This window comes from Crocuta crocuta, unplaced genomic scaffold (genome assembly GCF_008692635.1).
Source record: "Crocuta crocuta isolate KB4526 unplaced genomic scaffold, BGI_CrCroc_1.0 scaffold445, whole genome shotgun sequence".
NCBI classification, from domain to species: Eukaryota; Metazoa; Chordata; class Mammalia; order Carnivora; family Hyaenidae; genus Crocuta; species Crocuta crocuta.
This window is the reverse complement of record NW_027530847.1, coordinates 1,172,431-1,199,157: the sequence shown is the minus strand read 5'-3', so window position 1 is coordinate 1,199,157 and position 26,727 is coordinate 1,172,431. Positions and strand designations below refer to the sequence as shown.

At 39.2% G+C, this 26,727-nt stretch overlaps 2 protein-coding genes across 4 annotated transcripts in view; both read left to right on the top strand.

Moving 5' to 3' along the window:
- Positions 1-17,349, top strand: part of ITCH (itchy E3 ubiquitin protein ligase) — a 142,703-nt gene extending 125,354 nt beyond the window's left edge. For 2 of the 3 annotated variants that reach the window (XM_077769304.1, XM_077769305.1), the window contains 5 exons: positions 1,410-1,530; positions 1,964-2,068; positions 4,580-4,676; positions 8,098-8,170; positions 11,895-17,349. In XM_077769304.1, the coding sequence (XP_077625430.1) occupies positions 1,410-1,530; positions 1,964-2,068; positions 4,580-4,676; positions 8,098-8,170; positions 11,895-11,994 (496 nt within the window). In that variant the 3' untranslated portion in view covers positions 11,995-17,349. Of the gene's footprint in view, positions 1-1,409; positions 1,531-1,963; positions 2,069-4,579; positions 4,677-8,097; positions 8,171-11,874 lie in introns of all 3 variants that reach the window. The other variant, XM_077769306.1, reaches the window with a different exon arrangement.
- Positions 17,350-17,914: 565 nt separating this feature from the next.
- The window catches only part of DYNLRB1 (dynein light chain roadblock-type 1), a 20,449-nt gene continuing 11,636 nt past the window's right edge, over positions 17,915-26,727 (top strand). Inside the window, exons 1-2 of the mRNA XM_077769303.1 lie at positions 17,915-18,015; positions 26,030-26,105. Of these exons, the coding sequence (XP_077625429.1) occupies positions 18,013-18,015; positions 26,030-26,105 (79 nt within the window). The 5' untranslated portion in view covers positions 17,915-18,012. The remainder of the gene's footprint in view (positions 18,016-26,029; positions 26,106-26,727) is intronic.

Here is a 26,727-nt window from a genome sequence, read left to right as displayed (position 1 = left end):
TAATACATGGTCCCTACCCCTTACAAGGGAAAGCCTAAAATGTTTACCATGTAGCTTTGTGAGATGTAAACATTCTGTCTCTCTGGTACTAGGTAGCAGCTGAAATTTCTGCTTGGGTCTTTGGCTTTTCAGTTTTTGCTTTGCACAGGGTTCCTTGGAGTCTTATCATCCTACACGTGTGTATTTAACAATCACCTAAGGATTTGAAATAAATTCCTGTGCAGATTTGGATGGGAGTGCCCTCTCTTTGTGTTCTTTCTTCCTGAGATGTTTCCATAGCAGCGTTGACAGCTTAAAGTTCCCATCATGTTTCTTCAGCTTAGTAAGACTGTTGCCTTTCATTTGAGCTCCATTCTCTTGTGCTCTGTTTAAACTGGGAAGTGCCCTCAGGAAAAAGCCTATTCATAATGCTAATCCTTCAAGAATCTCATCCCCAGCAATTTTTGCCTGCCTTTGATTTCTCTCTGATGCCTTCAAATAGCTGTTTTATGATGTCCATCATTATAATTACTAGGCAGATTAATCCACTACAGCCTATACTGCCATTTCCCAAAATTTCAGAGGCTTCAATAAACTTTAGGACTTAAGTTATCATCAGCTGATCAAATGCCTAAAATACACATATTTGCTTCCTCATTAAAATTGTTAAAAAGGGGGGACACCTGAGTGGCTCAGTCAGTTGAGCATCCAACTTCAGCTCAGGTCATGATCTCATAGTTCATGGATTCAAACTCCATGTCAGGCTCTGCTGACAGCTCAGGGCCTGGAGCCTGATTCGGAATCTGTGTCCCTCTCTCTGCAGCTCCCTCACTTGCATTCTCATTTCTCTCTCTCTCTATCTCAAAAAAATGTGAAAATTTATTTTATTTTAAAAAAAATTTTTAAAGTAAATTGAAATCTGGAGTATCTACTAGAAAATTTTCATTAAAAGTATTTTCATCGAAAAGAATGCTAAGGGAAAACCTGTAAGTTAAAAGAAGCTTAAGAGATGTTTGCAATGTATGAACCCTTTTTAGATTTTGATTGAGGCAGTATGTTTAACAAAAATTGAGTCAATCAGAATTTGAGCACTGAATACTTGGCTATAAAGGAATTCCTATTCACTTTTTTGTGTGATAATAGAATTGTGGCTGTTTTCAAAGAGACTTCTAGAGCTACATGCTGAATTATTTATGTTTAAAATGAAAGTATATAAAAAAAATGAAAGTATATGATATCTAGGGTATGGGTAGCGGCATAATGAAATAAGATTGGTGTTGTTTTGAAGCTGGGATATAGGGTTCATTATATCCTACTTTTATAAATATTTGAAATTTTTCATAATAAAGTTTATAAAAATTATTTTTACACTCAGAATTCAAAGATAAAATCTAAACTTCCTGATAGCTTTTTTAATATTTATTTACCAGAATGGTAGCTGAATGGAGGTTGTCTCGAGGTGTTGAAGAACAGACACAAGCCTTCTTTGAGGGCTTTAATGAAATTCTTCCCCAGCAGTATTTGCAATACTTTGATGCAAAGGAATTAGAGGTAATGCGTTTTTCTTATATCCTCTGCAGCATGCTGGTAAATAATGCCTTCAGGTGTCTGCTTTCAGCTCACTTTCTCATCTTTCAGGTAGAAGTAGTATTTTTTATGCTGGCAGGATTTTGAAGCATCCCTGGTCATTTAAAAAGTCCATGATTTATCCAAGTATATGAAAATGTTACCCCCAAGAAAAGTGTTACTATCAGAACCTCTCTACTGTGAGTGACTTATTTACCTGAATATATGTATATATAAAACTCAGCCTTCATAAGTAATGTGGACCCAATTCCTGATGACAGGTTATAAGCTAAAGCCTCTTGATTAATTTGTTTTTTGAGAGTTGTTGAATAGTAGTCTTTTCTTCTGAATATCAAGCATTTTTATATAGGTTGTACAGTTATCTAAAGAAATCTTTTTGTTTTTTTAATCTCCAAAGGTCCTTTTATGTGGAATGCAAGAGATTGATTTGAATGACTGGCAAAGACATGCCATCTACCGTCACTACACTAGGACAAGCAAACAAATCATGTGGTTTTGGCAGGTTTGTCTCAGTTTATTTCTATTGGCAGGCACATTATAATTTTTTAGAAATTGCTTACCATAAATGGAAAAAAGTCACGAAACAAAATGTATCACTTTATTCAGGCCCCTCATTCCATCCTATGCATTACAATAAATGGATAGATTATATAATAGCCAAATTATGGAAGCAACCCAAATTATCAGTGTCCACTGATAGATGAATGGATAAAGAAAAGATATGTGTGGATGTGGGTGTGCGCACGCATATATATAGAATATTACTCAGCCACAAAAAAGAATGAAATCTTAAAAAAAAAAAAAATGAATGAAACCTTGCCATTTGCAACAACACAGATGGATCTTAACTAGAGAAAATAAACTGGTGGCTACCAGAGGGGAGATGCATGAGATACAGGTGAAATAGGTGAAGGGGCTTAAGAATACACTTATCGTGATGAGTACTGAGTAATGTATAGGAGTGCTGAATCACTTTATTATACACCTGAAACTAATAAAGCGCTGTATGTTAATTATACTGGAAAGACTATTGCTGAGTAAGCAAAACATACTTTGCACCTTTGCCCAGAGGATAAGACAACTCTATATGATGATTCCCCTGCATTTGATCTAAATGCTTTTGGAATGTTTTAGAACAGCCTAAAGTATGGTTTTCATCATTCCTACCTTATTAAGAATTATATAATGTTCAGAAGGCAAAATTTAAGAGGGTGAACTCGTTTGGAATCATAATGGTGTCTTCAAAAAATGTCTGATATAAGCACTTGAGAAGATGCACAAATCACTGATCATTAGGGAAGTGCAAGTCAAAGCAAAATGAGATACCATTTCATATCCATTACTAGCATGGCTATTACCAAATAGAAAATAATCATCCTTGTTGAGGATGTTGGAACTCTCCTATAATGGAAATTGGAACTCTCCTGTATTGCTGGTGGGAATATAAAATAGTGCTCCACTTTGGAAAATAGTCTGATGGCTCCTCGAAAAGTTAAAGATAGAAATTAGTATGACTAGCAATTCTCCTAGGTATCCCCAAAAGAAGTGAAAGCAATACTCAAACACATATTTATAGGGGCACCTGGGTGGCTCAGTTGGTTAAGCATCCGACTTTAGCTCAGGTCATGATCTCATGGTTCGTGGGTTCGAACCCCGTGTCGGGCTCTGTGCTGACAGCTAGCTCAGAGCCTGGAGTCTGTTTGAGATTCTGTATCTCCCTTTCTCTCTCTCTGACCCTCCCCTGTTCATGCTGTCTCTCTCTCTCTCTCTCAGAAATAAATAAAAAACATTAAAAAAAAAAAAACCCACACATACTTCTATACCTATGTTCACAACAGCATTATTCACAGTGGCCAAAAGGTGAAAGCAACTTAAATGTCCATGATGAAACAGACGAAAGGATAAACAAAATGTGATATACGTATACAATGGAATATTACCCAGCCTTAAAGAGAAAGGAAATTCTGGCAGGCTACAGCAGGGGTGAACCTTAAGGATATAATGTTGAGTGAAATAAACCAATCACAAAAGGACAAATATTATATGATTCCATGATTCCATTTATATGAAGTATCTCGAATAGGCAAATTCATAGAGATAGAAAGTAGAATAGAGGTTAACAGGCTGTTGGGAGTGGGCAGAATGAGGAGGTAATAAGTTTCATAAATTCAGTTTTTGTTTAAGATGATAAAATTCTGGAAATCATGGTAATGGTTACACAACAGTGTGAACGTACTTAATGCCATTGAATTGTTGCTTAAAATGGTAAAATTTTGTGTTATATATATTTTATTACCACATTAAAAAAATAAAATGCATGCTACTTATGTAAATAAATTCATAAGAAACTCAGATGAACCAAGCTTCTATAGCAAATAAGATTAGAATTTAAAAATATTTGACAGTAGTACAATACGATAAAAATTTACAAAAAAATATTAGGCTGGGCCAAAATACTTGTGCTACAGGCTAGAAAGCATCCTCCAGAAACCTAACGTTTTGAGTCAGAGTTGTAGGAGTTAAAAGCCACCTGATTCTGGCAGTGTATATCTGCACCAAAACCTAGAGAACATTGAGAGAAGGAGGTTATTGTGATATATCTGGGTCAGAATTCTACAAACTTGATTTCATTGGTTCGTAAAACCAAAAAGCTCATACTGACTCAGGCTCTGTGTCCTTTGTAACCATATGAACATCCTATAGGACAGATCTGGGAGGTAGGGGGTGGGCGGGAAGAAGGAGCTGCTCTGTAAAAGCTAATCTTGAGACTTCATGAGTAGGGAGCTCTTATATCCAAGGCACCCTTCTTTTTCTATCTCCTTAAAAGGATGTGGTCCAAAGATTTACGTAGGGGGAAAGTTAACAGGGCTTTGACAAACATGGACACAGCAGTGGTTATAGTCATTATCTAGTCCATTGAACAGTGGGAGTTCATTCTTGTTTTTCATTCTTGTTTATGCTACATGTAACATAGGACCTATATATCTCTTTACTTGTGTGTTTTTTAAAACAGTTTGTTAAAGAAATTGATAATGAGAAGAGAATGAGACTTCTGCAGTTTGTTACGGGAACCTGCCGATTGCCAGTTGGAGGATTTGCTGACCTCATGGGTATGTGATACAGGATCGCTTTTCCTATACAGAAAATTGTCTATCATACTGCTGTTAAATTCAAATCAGTGTGTATAGCTTCTCAGGAATAACAAAGAAAAGAATAGCCATTTTCCTAACTAGTCTTAGTTAACCTGGATTTGTGTAAACTTTTAAATCACTTTGTAGTCCTTACCTCTAGAGATTTTTAATCTTAAGACTAGATCCCACATTTTAACTTCATAGAATACTGGTCTTAGTGATCTTTTATGTAAATCTGTTTGCTCATTCAGTCATTTGGCAAACATTTTAGTGTTTTTTCTATGAGCCAGGCATTGTTGGTTGTATTATACTCTATTTAAATGATGTATTTAATACTCTTCTCTATTATCCCTGCAGCTCCTTGAGATACAGAGCTCTATCATCATCATCTTTTTATTTCTGGTGTCTAGCATAGTGCTTGTCACATAGTAGTCACTGATCAAAATGTGTGTTACTTGGAAATGAATGACCATGGAAATACTTTTGTGACTGATAATAACTTAGTAAATTCAAATCTTTAGTACCAGCATTATGCCACGTACCGTAGGAGAATAGAAGTTGTGATCCTTAAGCGTGCTTCAGCTGAAGCAGAGTCAGAATTGAAGAACTAAGTAGGCAGTGTCGGATACAGTTACTTTAAAAGCTAGACCAGAAGAATTTGGACATTATTCTGGGGGTTTTGGAAGCTATGGAACTTTTTGAAGAGAGGAAAACTTGCTGAAGCTGCATATTAGGAAGATTTGATAGCAAGGTATAGCATGCGTAGGAAGAAAATATTGGAGCAGTGGTGAGAACCTGATCTTAGGCGATGGAAATCGAGATGGAAAAGACGGGATAAATGCTAGAGAGGTTCCAAAAGTAGAAAAGGACTTGAACAGAAAATGAAATATAAAAGAAGAATGTCCAGGATAAAACCATGTTTCGAAAATGGATAAACAGTGTTGTGAAGTGTAAAGAACATGGTTTAGAGGTGTTGAGGGAAGATAAATGAGTAGCTTAGAACCTCTTGAGTTCAAGGCAACTGCTAGACAACCAAATAAACCAGGGAGCAGAGGGGCAGTTTAACAGGTGTTGCTAAAGTATGAGTTTAGAGGTAAGAGTACAGAGGGAAAGTAGGGTCATCAGAGCAGTGACACTTGAAGCTATTAGAATAGGTTGGCTTATGCAGAAATCGAATATAAAGAGTAGAAGGCTGATGCTTAGAAACACCTGTATTTAAGGATGAAACAGAAATAGCCTAGAGGCAGACTTAAAGGAGAGTCCAGAGAAAGAAGAGGAGAAATAAATATTCTGGTTTCTCAAGCAATATGAAAGGAGATTTTTAATCCAGTGCTAGCAAGGTCTCAGAGAAGGATTATTACTAAGTAAGTTTTTGGAGAGAGGCACGTTCAAAAATGCTCTCTAGATTGAAAAAGGAAAACCATGTTGGTGGTTGGGGAAGTAAGGTAATGGCCAAAATGAGGGAAAAAAATGGTACAAGCTTCAGTATAAACTAGATCTAATCATTGAAGAGATAAGAACTAGGTCTGCTCTTGGGAATAATGTTTGGAGTTGGGTGGAGCTGTTTAAAACAACACAGGAGGATACCTGTGGAAAGCAGAAACGAGATTGTGCTTCATACAATGTTAGAGGCCATCTGGTTGAACCTTCCAGTCAGTGTAGGAAGAGAAAGTTATAAGAATGAAGTATATGATTTAATGTGATAGTTTTCAACGCTTGACAGCTCTGACATCCCATTTCTATTTATAACATCCTCTTTAATATTCTGGAATGAAATTGGTAGATATGAAATGAAGTGTCTATAATCTCTAAAAAAAATAGATATAAACTTAAGCAACAACTAAAATTTTTAAGAAGTGACTCATAATGAAATATTTATTTTGATACACGTATATTTGGGAACAACTGTTAGAATACACTAGTAAATACTTGTTCTTACTTAAAAAGGTTTGGGTTTAAGATAAGATCAGAAAGCTTTCTGTATAAGAAACACTAGAATATGAACAGAGCAAGAAATAATTGACTTAAGTAAATATAAGAAAAAGAGGGAAATAATCTAAATGGAGTAAGGATAATAGACCTGCCAAAATAAATTACAGATGATGAAAGTGGAGAAAAATGAGGTAATGTCTGTGATGAAATTCTACCACAGGCCAAGGCTCTGATAGATTAAAACGTCCTCAGAGATCATACTGTTTGAAAGTTGAAATGGGTTGAAAATAGTAACATAGGTACAAGAGTCTATATAGAACTTACTTGGTTTAGGGACAGTGTTAGAATAAGATTGAAAACAACAGGCAACCCAAAATAACTTGAGTGTATATAATGTATACAACTTGATGTCTTAACATTCCATAAAGTTTTAGAAACTTTCAGGATGGTATGACATACTTGTAAAATAGCCTTTAATAGTGAAATTCATTAAGATCCTTTCATTTCCTATTTGTTTTAATTTTTGATTCTGTATCTATTTTTTTAATGTTTTTTTTTTTTATTTCTGAGAGAGCGAGCATGAGCAGGGGAGGGTCAGAGAGAGAGGGAGGCACAGAATTGGAAACAGGCTCCAGGCTCTGAGCTAGCTGTCAGCACAGAGCCCTATGTGGGGCTCGAACCCACGAAAACTGCGAGATCATGACCTGAGCCGAAGTCAGACACTTAACAAACCGAGCCACCCAGGTGCCCCGATTCTGTTTTTGTTTTTGTTTTTATAAATTTTTTTAAATGTTTGTTTATTTTTGAGAGATAGAGACAGAGTATGAGTGAGGGAAAGGCAGACAGGGGGAGACACAAAATCTGAAGCAGGCTCCAGGCTCTGAGCTGTCAGCACAGAGCCTTACGTGAGGCTTGAACCCACAAACTGTGAGATCATGACCTGAGCCAAAGTCAGATGCTTAACTGAGTAAGCCATCCAAATGCCCCAAGCAAAAGCATTGTTAATACTGAATTCACTAGGTTGTTTACATTTTATAAAGTTTTAACAATTTAATATTTAAATCAAGTTTTACTGTTTAAGACAGTGGGTTGCATTTTCCCTACTGTGCTTAAAAGCTAAAATTAAGCTTTTTGGGTGTTCTATTTTTATTTATAGCATTCTGTTATTCTGGCAAAGGAATGCTAGATAAAACTACATTTTCTTAAAAATAAAAAAAAATGCATTTTCTTCTCTTGGGCATACATTGAAAAAATGGTTCTCAAACTTTAGCACTCTGAATCAGAATCACCCGGAAGCTTGTTCACATTGCGGAGTCTTTTCCCAAAGGTTCTGATTCAGTGCAATAGGCTTTGGGTGGGGCCTATGTATTCGTGGCTCTAATAACTTCCTGGTGATGCTGATGCTGCTGAACGGAGGGGGTCACAATTTGAACCACTGAGTATCAAACTGTTGATTTCACTGTTTTAGGGAGCAATGGACCACAGAAATTCTGCATTGAAAAAGTTGGGAAAGAAAACTGGTTACCCAGAAGTCATACCTGGTAAGTAAAATCAGAAAGAGATGAAAAAATAGCCTTTTCCCAGTTACCATGTAGACATTAAACCCTGTTGGAAATGAGAAATGAAATATTTTCCCCATGGTGTTGATTTATTTTTAATAGCTTTATTAAAGCGTAATTTATATACCATAAAACTACTAAAGATCATAAGCTTATATTCATTTAAATTCAGTGATATTTAGTAGATTTACAGAGTAGTAACAGTCAACCAGTTTTAGGTTATTTCTGTCACTCCAAAATGTTCCTTTATGCCCCCGTGCAGTCAGTCCCATTTCCCACCCTTGAATTTTTTTTTTTAATGTTTATTTTTGAGAGAGAAGCAGGAAGACAGAGGTCGAGCATGGGAGGGGCAGAGAAAGAGGGAGACACAGAATCCAAAGCAGGCTTCAGGCTCTGAGCTGTCAGCACAGACCCTGACGTGGGGCTCAACTCAGGAGCCATGAGATCATGACCTGAGCTGAAGTTGGACACTTAACTGACTGAGCCACCCAGGCTTCCTTTAAATGTGATATTAAGAAAACTTTTAACTTTTTTCTGAAGGCAGAAGAAATCAAGCCTAGATAGCTTTTGAGAGAACAGAAATATTATTTTCTCATTATAAATGCAGTTTAACCACATTTCCAAAAATGTACAGAACTAAAAACAAACCCTAATCTTAATTCAAATGCAGTATGTTGGAATCCCACCTAATATCAACAATATTTGAACTTTATTTTGTGAGACGTTTCAGTGATCTGCTTGATATTCCTTTATTTTCCCCATCTGCCTTATTTACTTGTTTTATTGTCTGTTCCTTTATATTTCTATGCATGTATATATACAAGTGGCTTTTTAAAAATAACAACTTTGGGAGCGCCTGTGTAGCTCAGTCAGGTAAGCATCTGACTTCAGCTCAGGTCATGATCTTACGTTCCATGAGCTCAAGCCCCATATCGGGCTCTGTGCTGATAGCTCAGAGCCCAGATCCTGCTTCAGATTCTGTGTCTCCCTCTGCCTTTGCCCCTCCCCCATTCACATTCTCTTTCTCTCTCTCTCTTCCTCTCTCTCTCTCTCTCTCTCAAAAATAAGCAAACATTAAAAAATTAAAAATAAATCGGGTGCCTGGGTGGCTCAGTTAAGTGCCAACTGCAGATCAGGTCATGATTTCACAGTTCATGAGTTTGAGCCCCACGTCGGGCTCTGTGCTGACAGCTCAGAACCTGGAGCCTGCTTCAGATTCTGTCTCCCCCCCTCTCTGCCCTCCCCCACTCACCCCTGTCTCTCTTGTAAATAAACATTAAAATTTTTAATTAAAAATAAATAAACAACTTTGGCACATTTGTTGAAAACTAATTGACCATTAATACATGGGTTTATTTCTGGATTCTCAGTTCTGTTCTGTTGATCTGTACATCTTTCCTTAATGGCAGTACCACGCTGTCTTGATTACTGTAGCTTTGTAAAAAGTTTTGAAATTTGGAGGAATGAATTCTCCAACTTTTTCAAGATTGTTTTCACTATTCTAAGTCCTTTGGATTTCCTTATGAATTTTAGGAGTCACCTTGTCCCATTTCTGCAAAGAAGTCAGCTGGGATTTTGATACAAATTGCTTTGACTGGGTAAATCAGTTTGGCAGTGGAAGTATTTTATTTTATACCCTTTTTAAAAAAAAATTTTTTTAACATTTATTTATTTTTGAGAGACAGAAAGAGACAGATCATGAGCAGTGGAGGGGCAGAGAGAGAGAGGGACACACAGAATCAGAATCAGAAGCAGGCTCCAGGCTCTGAGCTAGCTGTCAGCACAGAGCCCGACGCAGGGCTCCAACCCACGAACTGTGAGATCATGACTTAATCAGAAGTCGGACACTCAACCAACTGAGCCACCCAGGCACCCCAAGTATTCTTTTTTTTTTTATGTTTTATTTATTTCTAGGAGAGAGACAGAGACAGTGTGAGCAGGGGAGGGTCAGAGAGAGAGGGAGCCACAGACTGAAACAGGCTCCAGGCTCTGAGCTGGCAGTCAGCACAGAGCCCAACGTGGGGCTTGAACCCACGAACCACGAGATCATGACCTAAGTGAAAGTCGGACGCTTAACCGACTAAGCCACCCAGGCGCCCCTGTATTTTATTCTTTTTGAAGCTATTATAAATGGAATTGCTTTCTTAATTTCATTTCAGATTGTTCAGATTATTCAATGCTAGTATATAGAAATACAGTTGATTTTTGTACATTCATCTTGTATACATGTGCAGTACTTTTTTTTTTTGAAAGAGAGAGCACAGGTGAGTGAGGTGCAAAGAGAGAGAGAAGTGGGGCTCACCAGGGGCTCATGTTTTACCTGAAGCAGGGCTTGTGCTCACCCAGTGCGAGGCTCAAGCTCACGAACTGTGAGATCATGACCTCAGCTGAAGTCAGATGCTTAATGACTGAGCCACCCAGGTGCCCTACAATACATTTTTTATTTGACCTCTTGTCTCTTTTTTTTTTTTTTTCAAACTTGGAACATATTGTGCCATTACACTCCTATGAACAGTTATCTCAGTCACATATGAAAACCAGCCTTTGTCAAGTTCCATGGTTTCATTTTCAAGAACTCACAATGTAAATTTATAGATAGCATACTTATGCTTTATGGATAGCATTCTTATGTAAAACATCTGCCTAGGCCTTAAGCTAAAAATACAGCAGAAGGGCCAGGTCTTATGGCAAATTTACTACCTTTTACCTTATGAAGATGACATAATACAGTCCCAAATTAAAAGACACCCTTTAAAAACTCTCTAAGAATAGGACAGATAAATTCCATAGGAATAGAATGTTAGATATTACAGTGGAAAATTGTTTCTTAAAAGTAGTATTCAAATGATCCTGGACTTAAAATGGTTTGACTTAAGATATTTTGACTTTACGATGGTGTGCAGAAGTGATACATGTTGAGTAGAAACTGTACTTCAAGTTTCGAATTTGATCTTTTCCTGGGGTAGCAATATGTGGTATGATACTCTTTTGTGATGGTGGGCAGTGGCAGTGAGCTGCAGCTCCCAATCAGCCACACAGTCATGAGGGTAAACAACCAGTAGTACACTTAGACCATTCTATATCCATACAACCATTTTGTTTTTCACTTTATTCCACCATTTATTACAAAATGTTTTGTGTTCAATGATGTTGCCCAACTGTAGGCTAATGAAGGTGTTTTTAACACATGTAAGGCAGACTAGGCTAAGCCATGATGTTTGGTAAGTTAGATGTTAAGTCAAAAATGATCTTAATATATTTTCAGCTCTTAGGTTTATCCAGATGTAATGCCATCATAAGTTGAGGAAGATCTGTACTTAAAACCTTCTGATAAGAGACCTGTGGCCCACAAAGCCTAAAATATTTACCATCTAGCCCTTTACAGATACTGACCTAGATTAGGGTGACTGGGAGAGCATGAGAAGACTAACATTTTACTCAATACCTGCTATGTACTTGGTCTTCTGTTGTACATATACTTGTTACTTTGTCACTCTACCCTGAAAAGTAAATACTGTTACTCCCATGTTACCAAAAAAGAAACCAAAATTCAGAAAGGTAAAAGCACTTGTTCAAAGGCCCAGTGACAGAGCTGGGATTTGAACCCAATTTTGCCTTACTTTAAAACCAGTGGTGGTATATACTACACTGCTCATATGATTCTTTATATATTTCCTTTTCTCAAGCTAACAATTCTTACTTTTAGTTTTAACCGCCTGGACCTGCCTCCCTACAAGAGCTATGAGCAACTGAAGGAAAAGCTGTTATTTGCCATTGAAGAAACAGAAGGATTTGGACAAGAGTAACTTCCGAGAACTTGTGCCACCAAAGGACAAGAACTTATTTGCAATGTTTGTCCTGCTTGTTGCACATCTTGTTGTAAAATTGGGCTGTGACTGTTTAGAGAGTTATTTGAGTGTAAGTAAATTAGTGTTATCATTGAGATTTAGTTCCCAGTGATTCTGGATTTCTGTTTCATGTTTCCAGAAATCAGATTGCAAATGACTAGTCGAACCTTACTTAACATGAGATTTAACACAGCAATGAAATCTGCCTTGTCTTATTCCACTAGATTATTACCTTAACAACAATTTTGTATACATGTGTCAAAAGTCTCACTTGGGAATAGATTTTTTTCTTTTAGAGATTTCTGCAGATAATTCAGGGAAGTCCCTTGGTAAATGAAATATGTAAGATCTTTCTGTTAAGCCTCTTGGTAAGAGGTATTAGTTAAAAGTACAAACTTAACCCAGCTTCTGGGGATATGAGCAAACTTCTGGCTTGTGCTCTCCCTCTCATTTTAGCCTGGCCTGACTGTTGTTTTTTCTTCCCAGAGCATGAATCCATGTGTCATTTTGCTGTTATCCCTGGAAAGTGATGCAAGACTCTTGCATCTCTCTACAAAGTAGTTGTGTTAATTTGAATTCAGGGAGAAGTTGGTCCCAGCCTGCAAATGTCCATATAACTCTCTTCATTTGGAAGTTTGATTGTTTTAATTTCCTTGAAGATACTAAACTTTATTTAAAAAAATATTAACACTGTGCTTCCTTCAGGGTGGTAGCTGAATTCATTAAAGGCCATCATTGGCAATTTTTGTATGTTCTTATATATAAATTGCATCTATAATTTTATCATAATCCAACAACTTCAGTTTATTAATTATTGCTAGAGAGTTGAAGTTGTAACTAGAGTGCTTTCCAGTCCAAAGAGAGAGGTCAGTGAAACATCCTCTACATTACATTTTCATAGGGAGGGAGAGCTGTGGTACTGGCTAAAAAGAAGGGAGTAATACATTTAATAGCAATACATTTCTAGTAACCACAGAAATGTATTCTCTGTGTGAATTAAAAGTCTTCAAATTTATCATTTCTCTGACACCTTGGAGTAGTCTTTTCCATTCTTTACATTGTCCTGAGTTGGATATTCTCTTCATTCCTAAAAATATTAACAGGTTTTCCTTGTTTTTCCCGTGACTATTTAATTTCAGACTGCTCCATTAGTATCGGATTAAATGCACTTTGAATGTCTCTGTAGCTAATTTTTTTAACTTGGCCTAGCTTAGACTCTGTCAGGGTGGCTGCTGTCAGAGGTTTGACTTTATGGACAGTGGGATGAAGCCTCAGCCAGCTGAGTGCCTATCACACACAGCTGAACCCTGAGGACAGCCTCATAGAATTCACGAAATGAGACTTGTGGTAGGTTTCGGTAGCATAGCAGGAACAAGTAGCACTGAGCCAAAAATAAGCAAAGAGTAGCAAACCCCTGTTCCATATGGAAAGAAAATGGTTTGTTTGTTTTTTTTATTTTTTGGGGGGTGTTTTTGGTTCCCTAAGTATTTGTCCTTTTATATCCTGGAACAGCAACAAAAACATTTTAAACTTGTGTATCTGTACTCTAAAACACTGCCATCATAAAGCAGACCTAAGTGATTAAAAGGGTTGCCTCATCTAGTGTAAAGGTGGGGGAGAATAGGTTCTCTCCAACCCTATCTTTATTTTGTTTCTTATTCCATATATTCCAGGAAATGTATGGTCTCTAAAAGCCCTAGTTGTTTCCAAAGTAGGGACTCTGCCTTTTTGTTGGTAGGGGGGAAAATGCTATTGCTTTGTCTTACAGAGCGAATGTCTGCCAACTATCCATTCATTATATAAATCTGAACTTTGGTAATATATGGCTATGGAGATTAAGCCTTCTATAAAGACTTACTATTGAGGTGAATTCTCATTAAAATGTAGTTATCTACAATATTTACTAGAGATTTATAAGATTAAATTAAATAATGTAAGAAAGTAGACTTTTTTTTGTTCTACGTAATGCTTGATGATTCATTTAGGGACCTAGAAATATGTGTGAAAATGTATAAATATCACCCAAAAGGCTTTCTGCCCTATATTTTTAAAATACAGAATAGTTATATTTGAAGTAGCCCTGGCCCTAGTTCTATAGGGTTTGGCTATTTAATATTTTTATGGAAGAAACGTTTAGTTCTGGAAAAGGTAAATGCTTGTATATATTTTTGCAGCCTGGGATCTCCCTTACTCCATTTCTTCCTTTAATTTAAGTGGCCACATGTATATGTCTTCCCTGCTGTGTTAGGAAAATGGGGGCTGGATATCCCAAGAATCAGAGGTTATATAAAAATACTACAAGTAAACAGCAGAGATAATTTATCTGCCAAATGCTATTTTAAATTTTGGTCCAAACTGAACATTTGGAAATAGATTTATTGTAAGTGTTCAATTAGAACGATTTCTGAAATCTGAACTAAATTGCTTTTAGAGTCTTTTTTCTTTGTAAGCATTGTAAATGCTAATAAATCCTGTTAATTTTTTTTCTTTTCTTTTTTTTTTTTTTACTGCATGTTATGTTGAAATAAAAACAAAGTAAAATGAGCAATTGCCTTATTCTTCTGCTCTTTTGGGAGATTGGGGAAGGCAGCATTTCACAGCCTGGGTCAGGAGGAAGGACCTCACTTGTTTCATCAGATAGAGTGGTTTAAAACTGATCCAGCAGCTCATAAGAATGAATTCCTCCTCTGTCTTTTATGATCTTATATCAGAGTGCAGAAGAATCTAATTTCTTAAGACTTACAATAACTCTATTTAAAATGCAGGTACTAATTTTTCGTCAAGAGATTGATATATCAATGTCAAATCATCAGAATTTAAGTGAAAAATGACTCACTTGCTCACAAAGATCTCATCCTAAATGAACTATTTCAGTCAAGCCCACCCTGCCACTTTTTATTTATTTGGTTAATAATCTAAACTGTTATCAGGGATGACTCATGGAATTAGACTTCTGTTTCTGTATCCCTGTTTTGGATGTAACTGCATCTGAACTTCTTTAGGTTAATTACTTCTGCTTAATATTGTTGGTATCTCCAGCCCCCTTATTTTTGTTTTTCTTTGAGTTACTTACAAAATTATCTGTATATATGCTCTGCTTTCATTTACTAAAAACAGAATGGCAGCACTGGATTGTATATAACTGTACTGGAGTTCCTTTGTTTTCTTGAACTGTAATTTCAAATACTCAGGTAACTCTACAAATATCACAGGGAGTCAAGTGCTCTTATAACGGTCCTTCAGGGGGCTGCCTCACTTGCATTTCCTTAAAAAATGTAAGACTTGTGTTTATTATTAAACTTTTTTGGTCCTTTGTTTGCACACTGTTAATGTTAGTCTTGAGTAAGGAGGTTTTCCTCACCTGCAGCAAAAAAAGCCTTCTTTCTGTGTGAGTTGTATAGATTTCTGCCTCTCTCTCTTTTAAGTAAGCAGGTTATAGCCGGTCTGTACTGTAGAGTAGGTAGAAAAACAAAACTGGAAAAATCCACTGAGGTGAGATTGGATGTGTTGCCTATGTTGAAAAGAACCAAGATGAAGACCTCTCCTTGTCTAAGACAAGTAAGAGTGCTGTAAGACAGGACCCAAGCATGGGTGCTGAATAGAAAACCATGAGCTAGTTATCAAGACTGACCTCAATGAGCTATCCTGCTCAATAGATTCAGTAGACCTTTTCTTATTAGGAAACCAGGTGATCATGCTCTCATTTAAAACAGAATCAGTGGCAAGAGGCTAAGAGGAATGAGATTTTATTTTAATATTTTTTTAAAAAATATTTGAGAGAGAGAAGGAGTAGGGGAGGGTTAGAGAATCCCAAGCAGGCTGTGTGCTGTCAGCACAGCGCCAGATGCGGGACTCATACTCATGAACCATGAGATCATGACCTGAGCCAAGATCAAGAGTCAGATGCTTAACTAATGGAGCCACCCAGGAGCCCCAGAATTTTTTATTTATTATTTTTTTTAATGCTGAACTGATAGGGACTAGAGGACAGAAACCGCAGGTCCCTCCCAGGTCCTGAGAAGTAGACACTATCCTGTTCAGTGTTTCATACAAGCAGCTAGAAAGATCTAGCTTCATTGTGACTAAGAAAAAGGGAGAAGACCTTTCCCTCCCAGCATGAGGAAATCTTCCAGGGAAAGTTAACTTTCCCTGTTCTTAACTTCTATTTGGCTTTCTGGCCCCAATCCCTACAAAGAACATCAAACAAAACTCAGCCGTGGCTAACTGGCTGGACTTTTAGGAAATGTCTCCTATTGTATAATTCTAGAACAGAAGTTGCTGACACACTCCCAGCCTATTTCCGTTATCAATTCTTATGTGTCTGTAAGAGTCCTTTGTCAGGACATTTGCAGGAAAGATTCCAGGAAATCGTTGGGGTTGACAAGGAGAGGAGGGTCTTCATTGGAGACCTCAGAAGGACAATGTTGGTTTCTTACTAAGTTCCTTACTTAATGACCATTAAGCAAAGCTGCTGTGGGCAAGAGGGTTTCCTCAAGGCACCCTACAAGGCAGGCAGGACCTTGAGAATTTGCAGTCATGCCTACAAATTTGAAAACCTCCATAATGTTCTTTTTCGTCATTTCTAATCCAGACCTGCTCTTCTACTTGTCTTCCCTATCCTAGCAACCAATACCATGCCTATATTCACTTAGTCCCAGAACAACTATCATTTAGTCTTCCTTGCCACTCTCAGGGATGATTATTTCTATTTTACAAATAATAAAATGAAGGCTCAAAGTGATTAATTTGAGGTTATTCAGTGGCAAGAGTGCAAACTGGAAAGGACTGTCTGACTCCAAAGCCTGCCTGCCTAAACGTATATATCCCATTACTAGTATTGTTAACCTTGATCCTCTGATTAAGATGATGTCTACCCAGTTTCCTCACTGTAAAGTTATTATCTGATCCTGAAACCCCTGAAAGGAGCACCAAATCCTTCTCCAGTTAGAGGCTACAGTGAAATGACAAATTGAAGTTAGGTTATCTGTGTTGAATTTGGCACCCTCCCCAGCAATGTAACCTTTAACCTGTCAACATGGAATTTCCCGGTCAGTACTGGGAACTTTACTGATAGGCCCCTTCCTCTTCCCTTCCTCTTCCCTTAGCAGGGCCTGAACAATTCGTTCCTTGCGAATAAATTGCGTTCTTCTCTCTCTCTCTCTCTTTCTCTTTCTCTCTCAATCTCTCTCAATCTCTCTCCCGTCTCCTTCCCTCTCTATATAAAATCTTTGTATAGTTCGGTAGAGCTTCGTATACTTTGTGGGATGTTGGCCCACTCATGACTCGTATAATAAAGCCAATTATATCTTCAAATTTACTCCATTGAATTCTGTTTTCTANTCACCTTAGAAAGGTGAGAGAATGAGGAAGCACAGATTTGTAAGTGGCTTCTCCAAGGTAACCCAGGGATGGCGCTGAGCGCGGAGTCCTAAACCTGCATGTGCATACTCCCAGGTTAGCCCTGACCACTCCCATCTGAAAACCTGCCTGGAATATTTCCAAGGCTCTGGAAACCCCAGAGACACCTGACTCCAGTCCCACTCGCCGACTTTACCATGCGTTGGGCGCATTTTGGCTCGGCGACTCACTTTGCCTTAATCAGGGCACACGTGGGGTGTCAGCAACACCCCTTTCTTGCCTTCATACTCGCCCACAACCGTTCACCCAGGACTTCCGGCGCCAGCTCAGACCTCGGTGGAGAGTTGAAAGCCTCTTCCGACACTACTAAACAGCATCTTTTCACACGGGAGTTGGGAATTTTCCAGAGCTGAAGCGTTCCTCTGCTTTTCACTATGGGACAGCGCCTGGCAAATTCCCTGTGAGCCCTGAGGGAGCTGACTAGACCCGCCTGCCCCACGCTGGATCCTGGTAGGCTACCGGAGCTGTCCGTTTTGACAGGGTGCTGTGCGCAGGCGCGGCAAGGTAACTGGGACCTAGCTGAGTGCCGGGGTCGCGGAGCTACCGGATCGGTCGGAGATGGTGAGTGTCCGCCCGGAGCTTGTGGTTGGTGGTCGCAAGGTGGTCGAGTACGACCGCCCACCACTCTGCGCCTAGCCATCCATCCTCCGGGGGCGTCTCATAGTGCCGGGCTAAGAATCCGCGGGCCGGGGCGGGGCCGGACCCGAGCTGACTGGAGGACGGAACCAGGGCAGCCCGGGCCTCCAGACCCGGACGGGGGACCGAGGGGACCGAGGCGGGGCCACCGGATCCCGCCGGCCCTTGACCGGAAGCGGGAGCTCGGGCTCGGCAAGGATCTGAGGGATGCGGAGGCTGGCCGACAGGCCCTCACAGCCTAGCGTCCTGGGCCTTGTAGCGCGATAACAATAACAATAAGGTTTTCTGGAAGCTTAATTTGTGTCCGGCGCTGCTTGAGCGCTTTACGTTATCTTGGCTTTCCTCCTCACCACAGCTCTGTGAGGTAGATACGACCATTATCCTCATTTGGCATACCTGAAATCTAAAGCGGAGTGAAACTAAATGCCTTCCCCTAGGAAATGGCGGAGGTTGTTTCAACCCCAGAAGCTTGATTGACGCCTTTCTGACCCTGTGGTTCCTTCGAGCGTCTGGGATTTGGTGCCTGAATCAGAAACCGGCGGGGTCCACCCTTGGGCATCCCAAAACCCTGCTGGCAGGAACTGTGTGGGCTCTTTATGCCTTTATAGGTTTGGTTTCTCTAATCCTCCCGACTTGGGGAAACTTGAAAAGACTTAGTAAATGTCTTACTTACATATTTAAAAATGTAAAGCCCGTAAGAAAAGTTGAAAAGGAGAAAGGACCTAGTGACCTAGTAATTAAACATAGTCTAGTCTTTCTTCAGCTTTCCCTTATAGTTTAGCTCCTACTGAATGTACAATTGTGGTCTCTGCTTTTTTCATTTATTATTACACCACAAAGAATATGTTTACATCACTAAAAACATGTAATGTTTCAAACATGTAACTTTCATCTTTCATCACTTTTTAAACTGTAAAGAAAAATTTCAGGTAATACGTACACACAGTAAAAACAATAATCTGAAAGGATCTACATGAGAAATCTCCCACCCAACCCTGACCCTTAGCCTTAGTCTCCAGAGTTGAAAGTTCTTTATATATCTACATGCATATACAGGCATGTATATGCTCCCTCTTTTTCTGACACAAATGGTAGCTTACTGCAACCTGTACCATGCTATTGTGTGTTTATACTCATAAAAGCAAAACATTTAGAAGCACATTTTAAGCAATTCAAGCATATCAAGTATATTGGAGTATGTAATGTAAAAAGTGCATGTAGTCCCTATCTCACTCCCCTACGGTAAACAACTGTTGGCATTTGGCTGTTTCCTTCTAGGTTTGAGTAGTGCATAACCAAATGTACATATAACCTGTTTATCACATGAAACTAGAACATACATGTTTCTCCATATTAAGTTTACTTTAGGTGATATGTATAGAGAGAGATTTTCTTCTGCAGCTTACTCTGTTCACTTACAAATATCAAACATTTTTCCATGGCAATATATACAAATCTTCATTCTTTTTAAGGACTGTATAATATTCCATTGCAGTGTATACATTTAGGTGATTTACAGTTTTCCACTCTAGAAAATGCTGCAGTAACTATTGTCTTTTTGTGTATGCGTGTGTGCTTGTGCTAGTGTTTATGTATGATATACGGTAGAATCCGAGAAGTGTTACTTCTGGCATCCATAGTTTACAGTTTGGTAGAAACTGCCAAATTGCCGTTTAAAATGGTGGTATAAAAATCATCCACTATCGAGTCTTACTCCACCACACAACTATTTTCAACTCTGTATGTTCTCCTTCCTCTTGATTCACATATGCATATTTTTCAAGGTGTACATTCTCTTCTTTTTTGTTTTACTATCCAAAGATATTTAGCCTTGTTGCTACATCATCTTTGTGATGAATTCTTTTTAGTGACTGCATAATCGTCAAATAATTGTACCATAATTTGCCAAACCATTCCCCCTGACGTATGTTGGGGTTGCTTCTAACTCTTAATTAGTAGAGATAATGATGTGATGAGTACTTCTGTATGTGTAGAGCTTTCCTTATTTTATTTTATTTTACTTTATTTTAGAGGGAGAGCACGAGGGAGGGAGGGGTAGAAAGGAAGAGAGAGAATCTTAAGTAGGCTCCACATTCCAACACGGAGCCAGATGCATGGCTTAGACCTCCACAACCTGAATCAAAATCAAGAGTCAGACACTCAAATGACTGAGCCACCCAGATGCCCCTATTTTTCTTCTTTAAAATCTTAGATTATTTCCTTAGGCGAAATTCTCAGGAAAAGAATTTCTGAGGCCAGTGGACTAATACTTTTATGGGTCTTGCAGTAGTGTTTTCCTGTGGCTTTACCAAAAGGTCAGATTGCCTTTGTACCAGGTTTGCCATAACTGCCAGCATTTAAAAAGATACTTCAGCATTGCTATAATTTTTCATTTTTTTATTTACAGGAAGCAATGAACATTTTTCTTTATGGTTGTATTTTCTCTTAGGTGTATTTTCTACTAGTATCCTTTTGGCCCACTTAACTTATACAACAGCTAGTGCTCATCACCAGTGCCCACTTAACTTTTAGACTTTTTTTTTTTTTTAAGCTTATTTATTGTGAGAGAGAAAGAGCTTGAGCAGGGAAGGGACAGAGAAAGAGCAAGAGAGTGAATCCCATGCAGGCTCTGCACTGTTTGTGCAAAGCCCTACGTAGAGGTCGATCTCATGAACCACGAGACCATGACCTGAGGAAAGATCAGGAGTTGACACTCAACTGACCCAGCCACCCAGGCACTAGACTTTCTATTTTTCATAGTCATTTTGTGTGATGTTTCAGAATTACTCATTTGTTATATCAAATTTTTTTCTATCCTTTTGATTCATTTTTGTTTTATACAAATTAAAATGTTTATGCTTAGTAGTCAGATTGGTCACAGTTTTTTTTGTTAATTATTTGCTTCAGATAGTTATTCCTCCTGTGCTGAACTAATAAGTAATCCTGGAGTTTTACTGCTATTTGTTTTTCCATCTGTCAGCAACCCGCACCTGAGAACTAAAGAACATACAGACACCCATGTTAGTAGTATCTACTACCCAGGATGCTGAGAAGCAGGACAGGAAGCTGGAGATGTGAGTCAACCCTGGGAGACTGCATATCAAATCAGATATTTCTGGTACCCCTTGGCTAGCTCTGCAGGAAGGACAAACTTTGAGCTAGAGCTGGCATGACTTGGATGCCTGCCTAGGACTATCCTTTCCTATCTATAAATGTCCCTGTTGCTGCTTGTGGCTTTTTGGCAACATTTGTTTTTCTTCTTGGCTCTTTTAGGGCTGAACTTAAGGTTAGTTTTAAGCAGTTTCTCCTGAACCCAGGTAGGTAGCTAGTACCTTGTGTCTCCTGGAGACCCCTCTAGACCTCATGGTCCCCACTCATCCAGGCCTAGTCCCATCCTGGTGGTTGGGGTCAAGTTGGAAAAGCTATTCTCTAGTCTTATAGAAAAGTATTTTTATTTAATTTGACTATGTAAAAATTTTAAACTTCTGATTATTGAAAAAAATCATAAGATTAAATGAAAAAGGGAGGGAAGTATAATGTATATGATGGACAAAAGTCTAATATTTCTAACATATGAAGTTTTTGAAAATGAGTAGATATGTGGAAAAATCAGAAGACTCAAAAGGGAGAGATGTGAACAGTAGTTTCATTTCAGCTTCACTGATAATTCTTAAAAATTAAAGAAAGTTGACTTTTTGTTAATATGATTTGTGTATACCAGTTAGTAAAGAATCAAAAAGCATTGGCAATACCAGTCCTCTCTATTCCTTGAACATGTCAGACTTGTTCCTAGTGCACTGCTTTTGCTTTCAGTCCTTTGCCTGGAGTACTCTTCCTTCTCATCATTTAGTTCTTGGCTTAAAGATGACATCCTCAGGTGTTCCTGACTAGTAGCCAAAGTAGCATTCTCCTGCATCCTGTCCAGCCCTGTCCCTGTACCCTGCAGTAATCTTGGTTACTTGTTTTTTGAACATCTCTTCACCAAAATGTGAGCTCTCTGAGGGCAGGGACCTTATCAGTTGTGGTCAGTGGTATATTCAGCTCTTCTCTTGACCTGCTGTGTACGCTTAGACAAAACTCTTCTTTCTGAATCCCCGTTCCCTCATTGTAAAGTGGAGATTATACAAACCATGAAAGATTCAGATGGGAGAGGTGTCTGAAAACATTTATCCCAGTACCTGACCTACTGAGCAGGTCAGTGAATAATTGTACGTCCTCCCTTTCTTGGTGTGTGTTTACTTCTTAAGAAGCCAGATCTCAGGGGCAGGTTCTCATTAAACTTCAAACCACCTAAATCCCAGTTCTTACTTACTTGGGTACTGTAAGGCCATGTCTTCCCTCATATACTTAAAAAGATTGATTTTTGTAAAATGTAGTTGTAGAAACGCTTTTTATTTGCTCATTAAGTATTTATTGAGTCTATACTGGGTGGGTAGTGGGGCTATAAAGTCTAGGTCCCTGTTCCTGGGGTGCTTTGGGTTTCGCGCACAGTTAGTTACACCCCATTGTGGTAAGTGCTGTGAAGGTGGGGTGCCAAGGGTATCCAGAAGAGGGGCAGGTATTGGAGAAGGTCTCTCGCAGGAGGCTTAGGAGTTGAGTCCAGAGAGCTGGGAGTTAGTTATATCAGGCAGTGATTGAGGGAGAAAAGGTTGCTTCCTTCAGAGAGAGCAGCACAGGCCAGGGCCCAGGCTCAGACAGGCTGTGCTGCCCTCTGCAGTGTGTTCGCCACACGGCAACTGGAGCCATTCTGAAACATCAGATCTTGTCACTCCTCACGTTGAAGCCTGCTAGTGGCTCCCCGTATCATCCCTATTAAAAACCAAAGTCATTGCTGTGGTCTACCACGTCCACTGAAATCTAATCTGAGCATGACTGCCTCTCTCATCTGGTCGCCTGCCGCTCACTACACTTCAGCCACACTGGTTCCTTTGAGTCCTGGAACATGGTACTTCAGGGCTTTTGTATTGGCTCCTCACGTTGTCTGGAACACTTTCCCTAGAAATCCACGTTAGTTCCCTCATTTTTTTTTTTTTCATATTTCTACTCAACTATCACCTTAGTGAGGCCTTTGCTGACCACTTATTTAAGATTGCCATTAGCCCTTGCATTCCAGATCCCCCTTCCATATTATATCTGACATTTATACTTCACTTGTTTCTTTGTTTAACAATGTCTGCCCCTCCCTCCATGTCAGCTTTATGAAGGTAGGGATTTTTTTGTTAGATTTTGTTCACTACAGCATCCTCAGGCCTTAAAAGAATATCTGGCACATAGAAGGTACCCGTATACCTGAAGTGGGGCTGAAATGTAACAGTCATGAAATAATTCATCTTTTTCATTTCAGCCCCACTTTCCAGTCTCCAGGGGATATTTCAGACCTCTGTTCTGACACCTATGATTTTAGCTTTCTTTCCCTTCTCTAGGTTGATTGCAGATTGACTGGGCTGTCGATACTGAGTAGGTCAGAGCCTTTTAGTCCCCATATTAAAGATCTCTTTCTTGTATACACGGAGAAGGGTTAAAAATGTTTTTAAGTAGAAACAATATGCTACAATAAAAAGAGGCTATTTGGGAAGAAAAAAAAAACCTTATCTATAATTCCCTGCTCTCAGTGTGGCTTTTATTTTTTTCAACGTCCTAACTTTCATGTTTTTTAATGTTTTTATTTATTTTTGAGAGAGAGAGAGAGAGAAGAGCAGGGGAGAGGCAGAGAGAGGGGGAAACACAGAATCCAAAGCAGGCTCCAGGCTCTGAACTGTCAGTACAGAGTCCAACATGGGACTCGAACTCACAAATGGTGAGATCACACCTTGAGCCAAAGTCAGACATTTAACCAATTGAGCCACCCAGGCACCCTCTAACTCTTATTTTCATATGGTTGATATCATCAAGCAGTTTATTTTTGCATTAGCTGTTTTCACTGAATGTTATGTCATACTTTTGTGGTGGTATAAATATCCTGATCACAATTGTTAATATGTGTATTATAGTCCTATTAATGGATACACATTCCATTATTTAGCTTTTTTTTTTTCCTAATTATTGGGCATTTTTGGCTCTTTATACTTTTTGCTACTGCAGATGTCCCTGCAGTATTGCTCTATTCTTCTTTTAAGTTATTTCCTTAGGATGAATTTCAGGAAAGCTACCAGGTCAGATTGAGTACTGTGTAATATTGACCACCATCATACTTTACCCCTCCTCTCCAGAATAGCACTTAATAGGAGCTGAGTGAAAGTCTGTTGAATGAATTATGATCTCATACATGCATGACCCACTACATTGTACTCCCATCCACAGAGCTAGCCCTGTCCTTTTACCCAGGCTCCAGATTTATGAGGCTTCAGGCTATTTGCCATTTTGTAGGAAGAACTTGTTTGCCCTTCTCTCTAGCATTTGAGTATTCTTGTATCATTGGGGAGTGGGTGGTAGTGACTGGACTGTCAGTCTTGTGCCTATTAGGAAAACAATAATTCATTGTGCTATTTCCATCTACTGTTTAGAAGCTCCTCCCCTTCAGGCCAACTCATTAGCCCTTGGGGGTGGGGAACCACTTTCTTTAGGCAGATGGAGCCTCTATTTTCAACATAGTACCAACTCAGCCTTAGAGTAGCTTCTAATGATTCTGGACCTGTCTGGAAGGAGCCTCCTAAAAATAAGCACACTTTAAAGCCAGTTTTCGTCCACAGAAAGAGTTAGGTCCAGTTCAATTAAGCAGCTGTTTTTTCAGCACCTAACTCTGCAGACCATTGTAGAAACTCTAAGTAAATCAGTACCTAATGTAATTCCTAGAGAGGTAGTCTAGAGTTTGGGGAGTCAGAAATGAGCAAAGACTCCACTGAGTTGGGGCTCAGTAAAAGCTCATGGATGAGATGATATCTTAGGTGGCCTAGAAGAATTTGTTCGATTTCTTTGTAAAGGTAAAAAAAGATGTAGCAATAAGGAGGTATGGGCGTGGAGATGGAGAGTTGACAGAAGGGTAAAAGAAATGGAAGTGCTCATACAGAAGGCCTGGCTGGCAGGGTGAGGACCCAAATGCTATATGCTAGTTTCTGGAGAATCAGGGTTAATGAGCCCCTTCCCCAGGCTGTGTGCCATGTGTCACACTGTCTCAGATGCTAGCTTATTAAGTCACTGAGTTTATCCTCACAGTGTTAGAGCAAATAAATACTCAGCGCCCAGGAAGAGACAAGCACTGAGGGAATCAGAAAAGACCTTTTATTTCTTACCGGTACCATCCCAGCGGAATCACCTCCAAAGACTGAGCCCCAAACCTTGTCCTTGGCCTTCTTTTATAGTTGGGATGGCAGGGGGTTAAGAGACAAAAGAAAAAAGGGAGGGGACACTTATCAGTGGTGTTACACCGGTAGTTGGTGGAGGCAGGAGGCAAGCAAGATCACCAAAGCCAAAAGCACACAAGGGGAGTATCCAGCCACGGACATCTGGCTGGCCCCTTTTATCTTGTGTTTACTAGTTTTTCTTCTCAGCAGAGTCATTTTTCTTCTTTTAGAATGTTTTCACTTGTGCTCTTTGGGCCACAGTGACAACTTAGTCCCCTTCCTGTTAGACACCACTGTTTGGGTTTTTTTCAAATCATCAGAGTCCTGTCCCCAAGGTGTACCAAGTATGTGAGTCATGGATGTGTCTGTACTCCAAGATGATATTTATATTCTGCTCCCAAAAAGCTAAGTAGGGAGGGGTAATAGTACCTGATGGGCAAAGGGCCTGGAGTAGACCTGCCCCATGCTGGGGGTTTAAGTGCTAGAGATGGCCTAGGGACCACTCTGAACATGCCTGGGGGCTTTGAGGATGTGCTGAGTGCCTGGGTATTACTTGTTTGTTATTGGAAGACAAATGTATGATTCATCTGCCAGGAATGTGAGGGAGTTAATCCAGTCTTACTGGCCCTTCTTAACTTTGGTCTTGTTCTCTCTGGCAGGCAGAAGTGGAAGAGACACTGAAGCGACTTCAGAGCCAGAAGGGAGTACAGGGAATCATCGTGGTGAACACAGAAGGTATACTCACCTTTCGGTGATGACCTGCATGCAGGCAAGCCCCCAGAAAACAGCCCAAACACAGCCTGACACTTACTGTTTACTAAGCTCCTTCATATACAGAATCTAATTTTTACCCTTTTTAAAACACTTCCAGTATCGTAGCAGTATAATTGGAATTCCAGCGTTTAAAAAAGGAAAAATTCACTCAGTCCCATTGCCCTGACAGATCATACTTTTTTATTATGCGATGGCTTTTTTAGCCCTTGTCCAGGTATGTCTTCTCTTACTCTTTTGTATATGTTTACTTGTAAGGTTGTTTTTTGGCTTTTTTTCTTCATGATTTACGTGACCAAATTTTTTTAACTGCCAGTACATTGTTTATCAGCAATCCCCTATTTACATTGTTTCTACTTTAAAAAATTTTTTAATTTATTTTAAGAGAGAGAGAGAGAGAGAATGTGAGTAGGAGAGGGGCAGAGAGGGAGAGAGAATCCTAAGCAGTATATACACATCAGCACAGAGATAGACTTGGGGCTCGAACCCATAAAAACTGTGAGATCATGACCTGAGCCAAAATCAAGAGTCGGGTGCTCAACTGACTGAGCCACCCAAGGGCCCCTCTACCTTTTTTTTTTTTTTT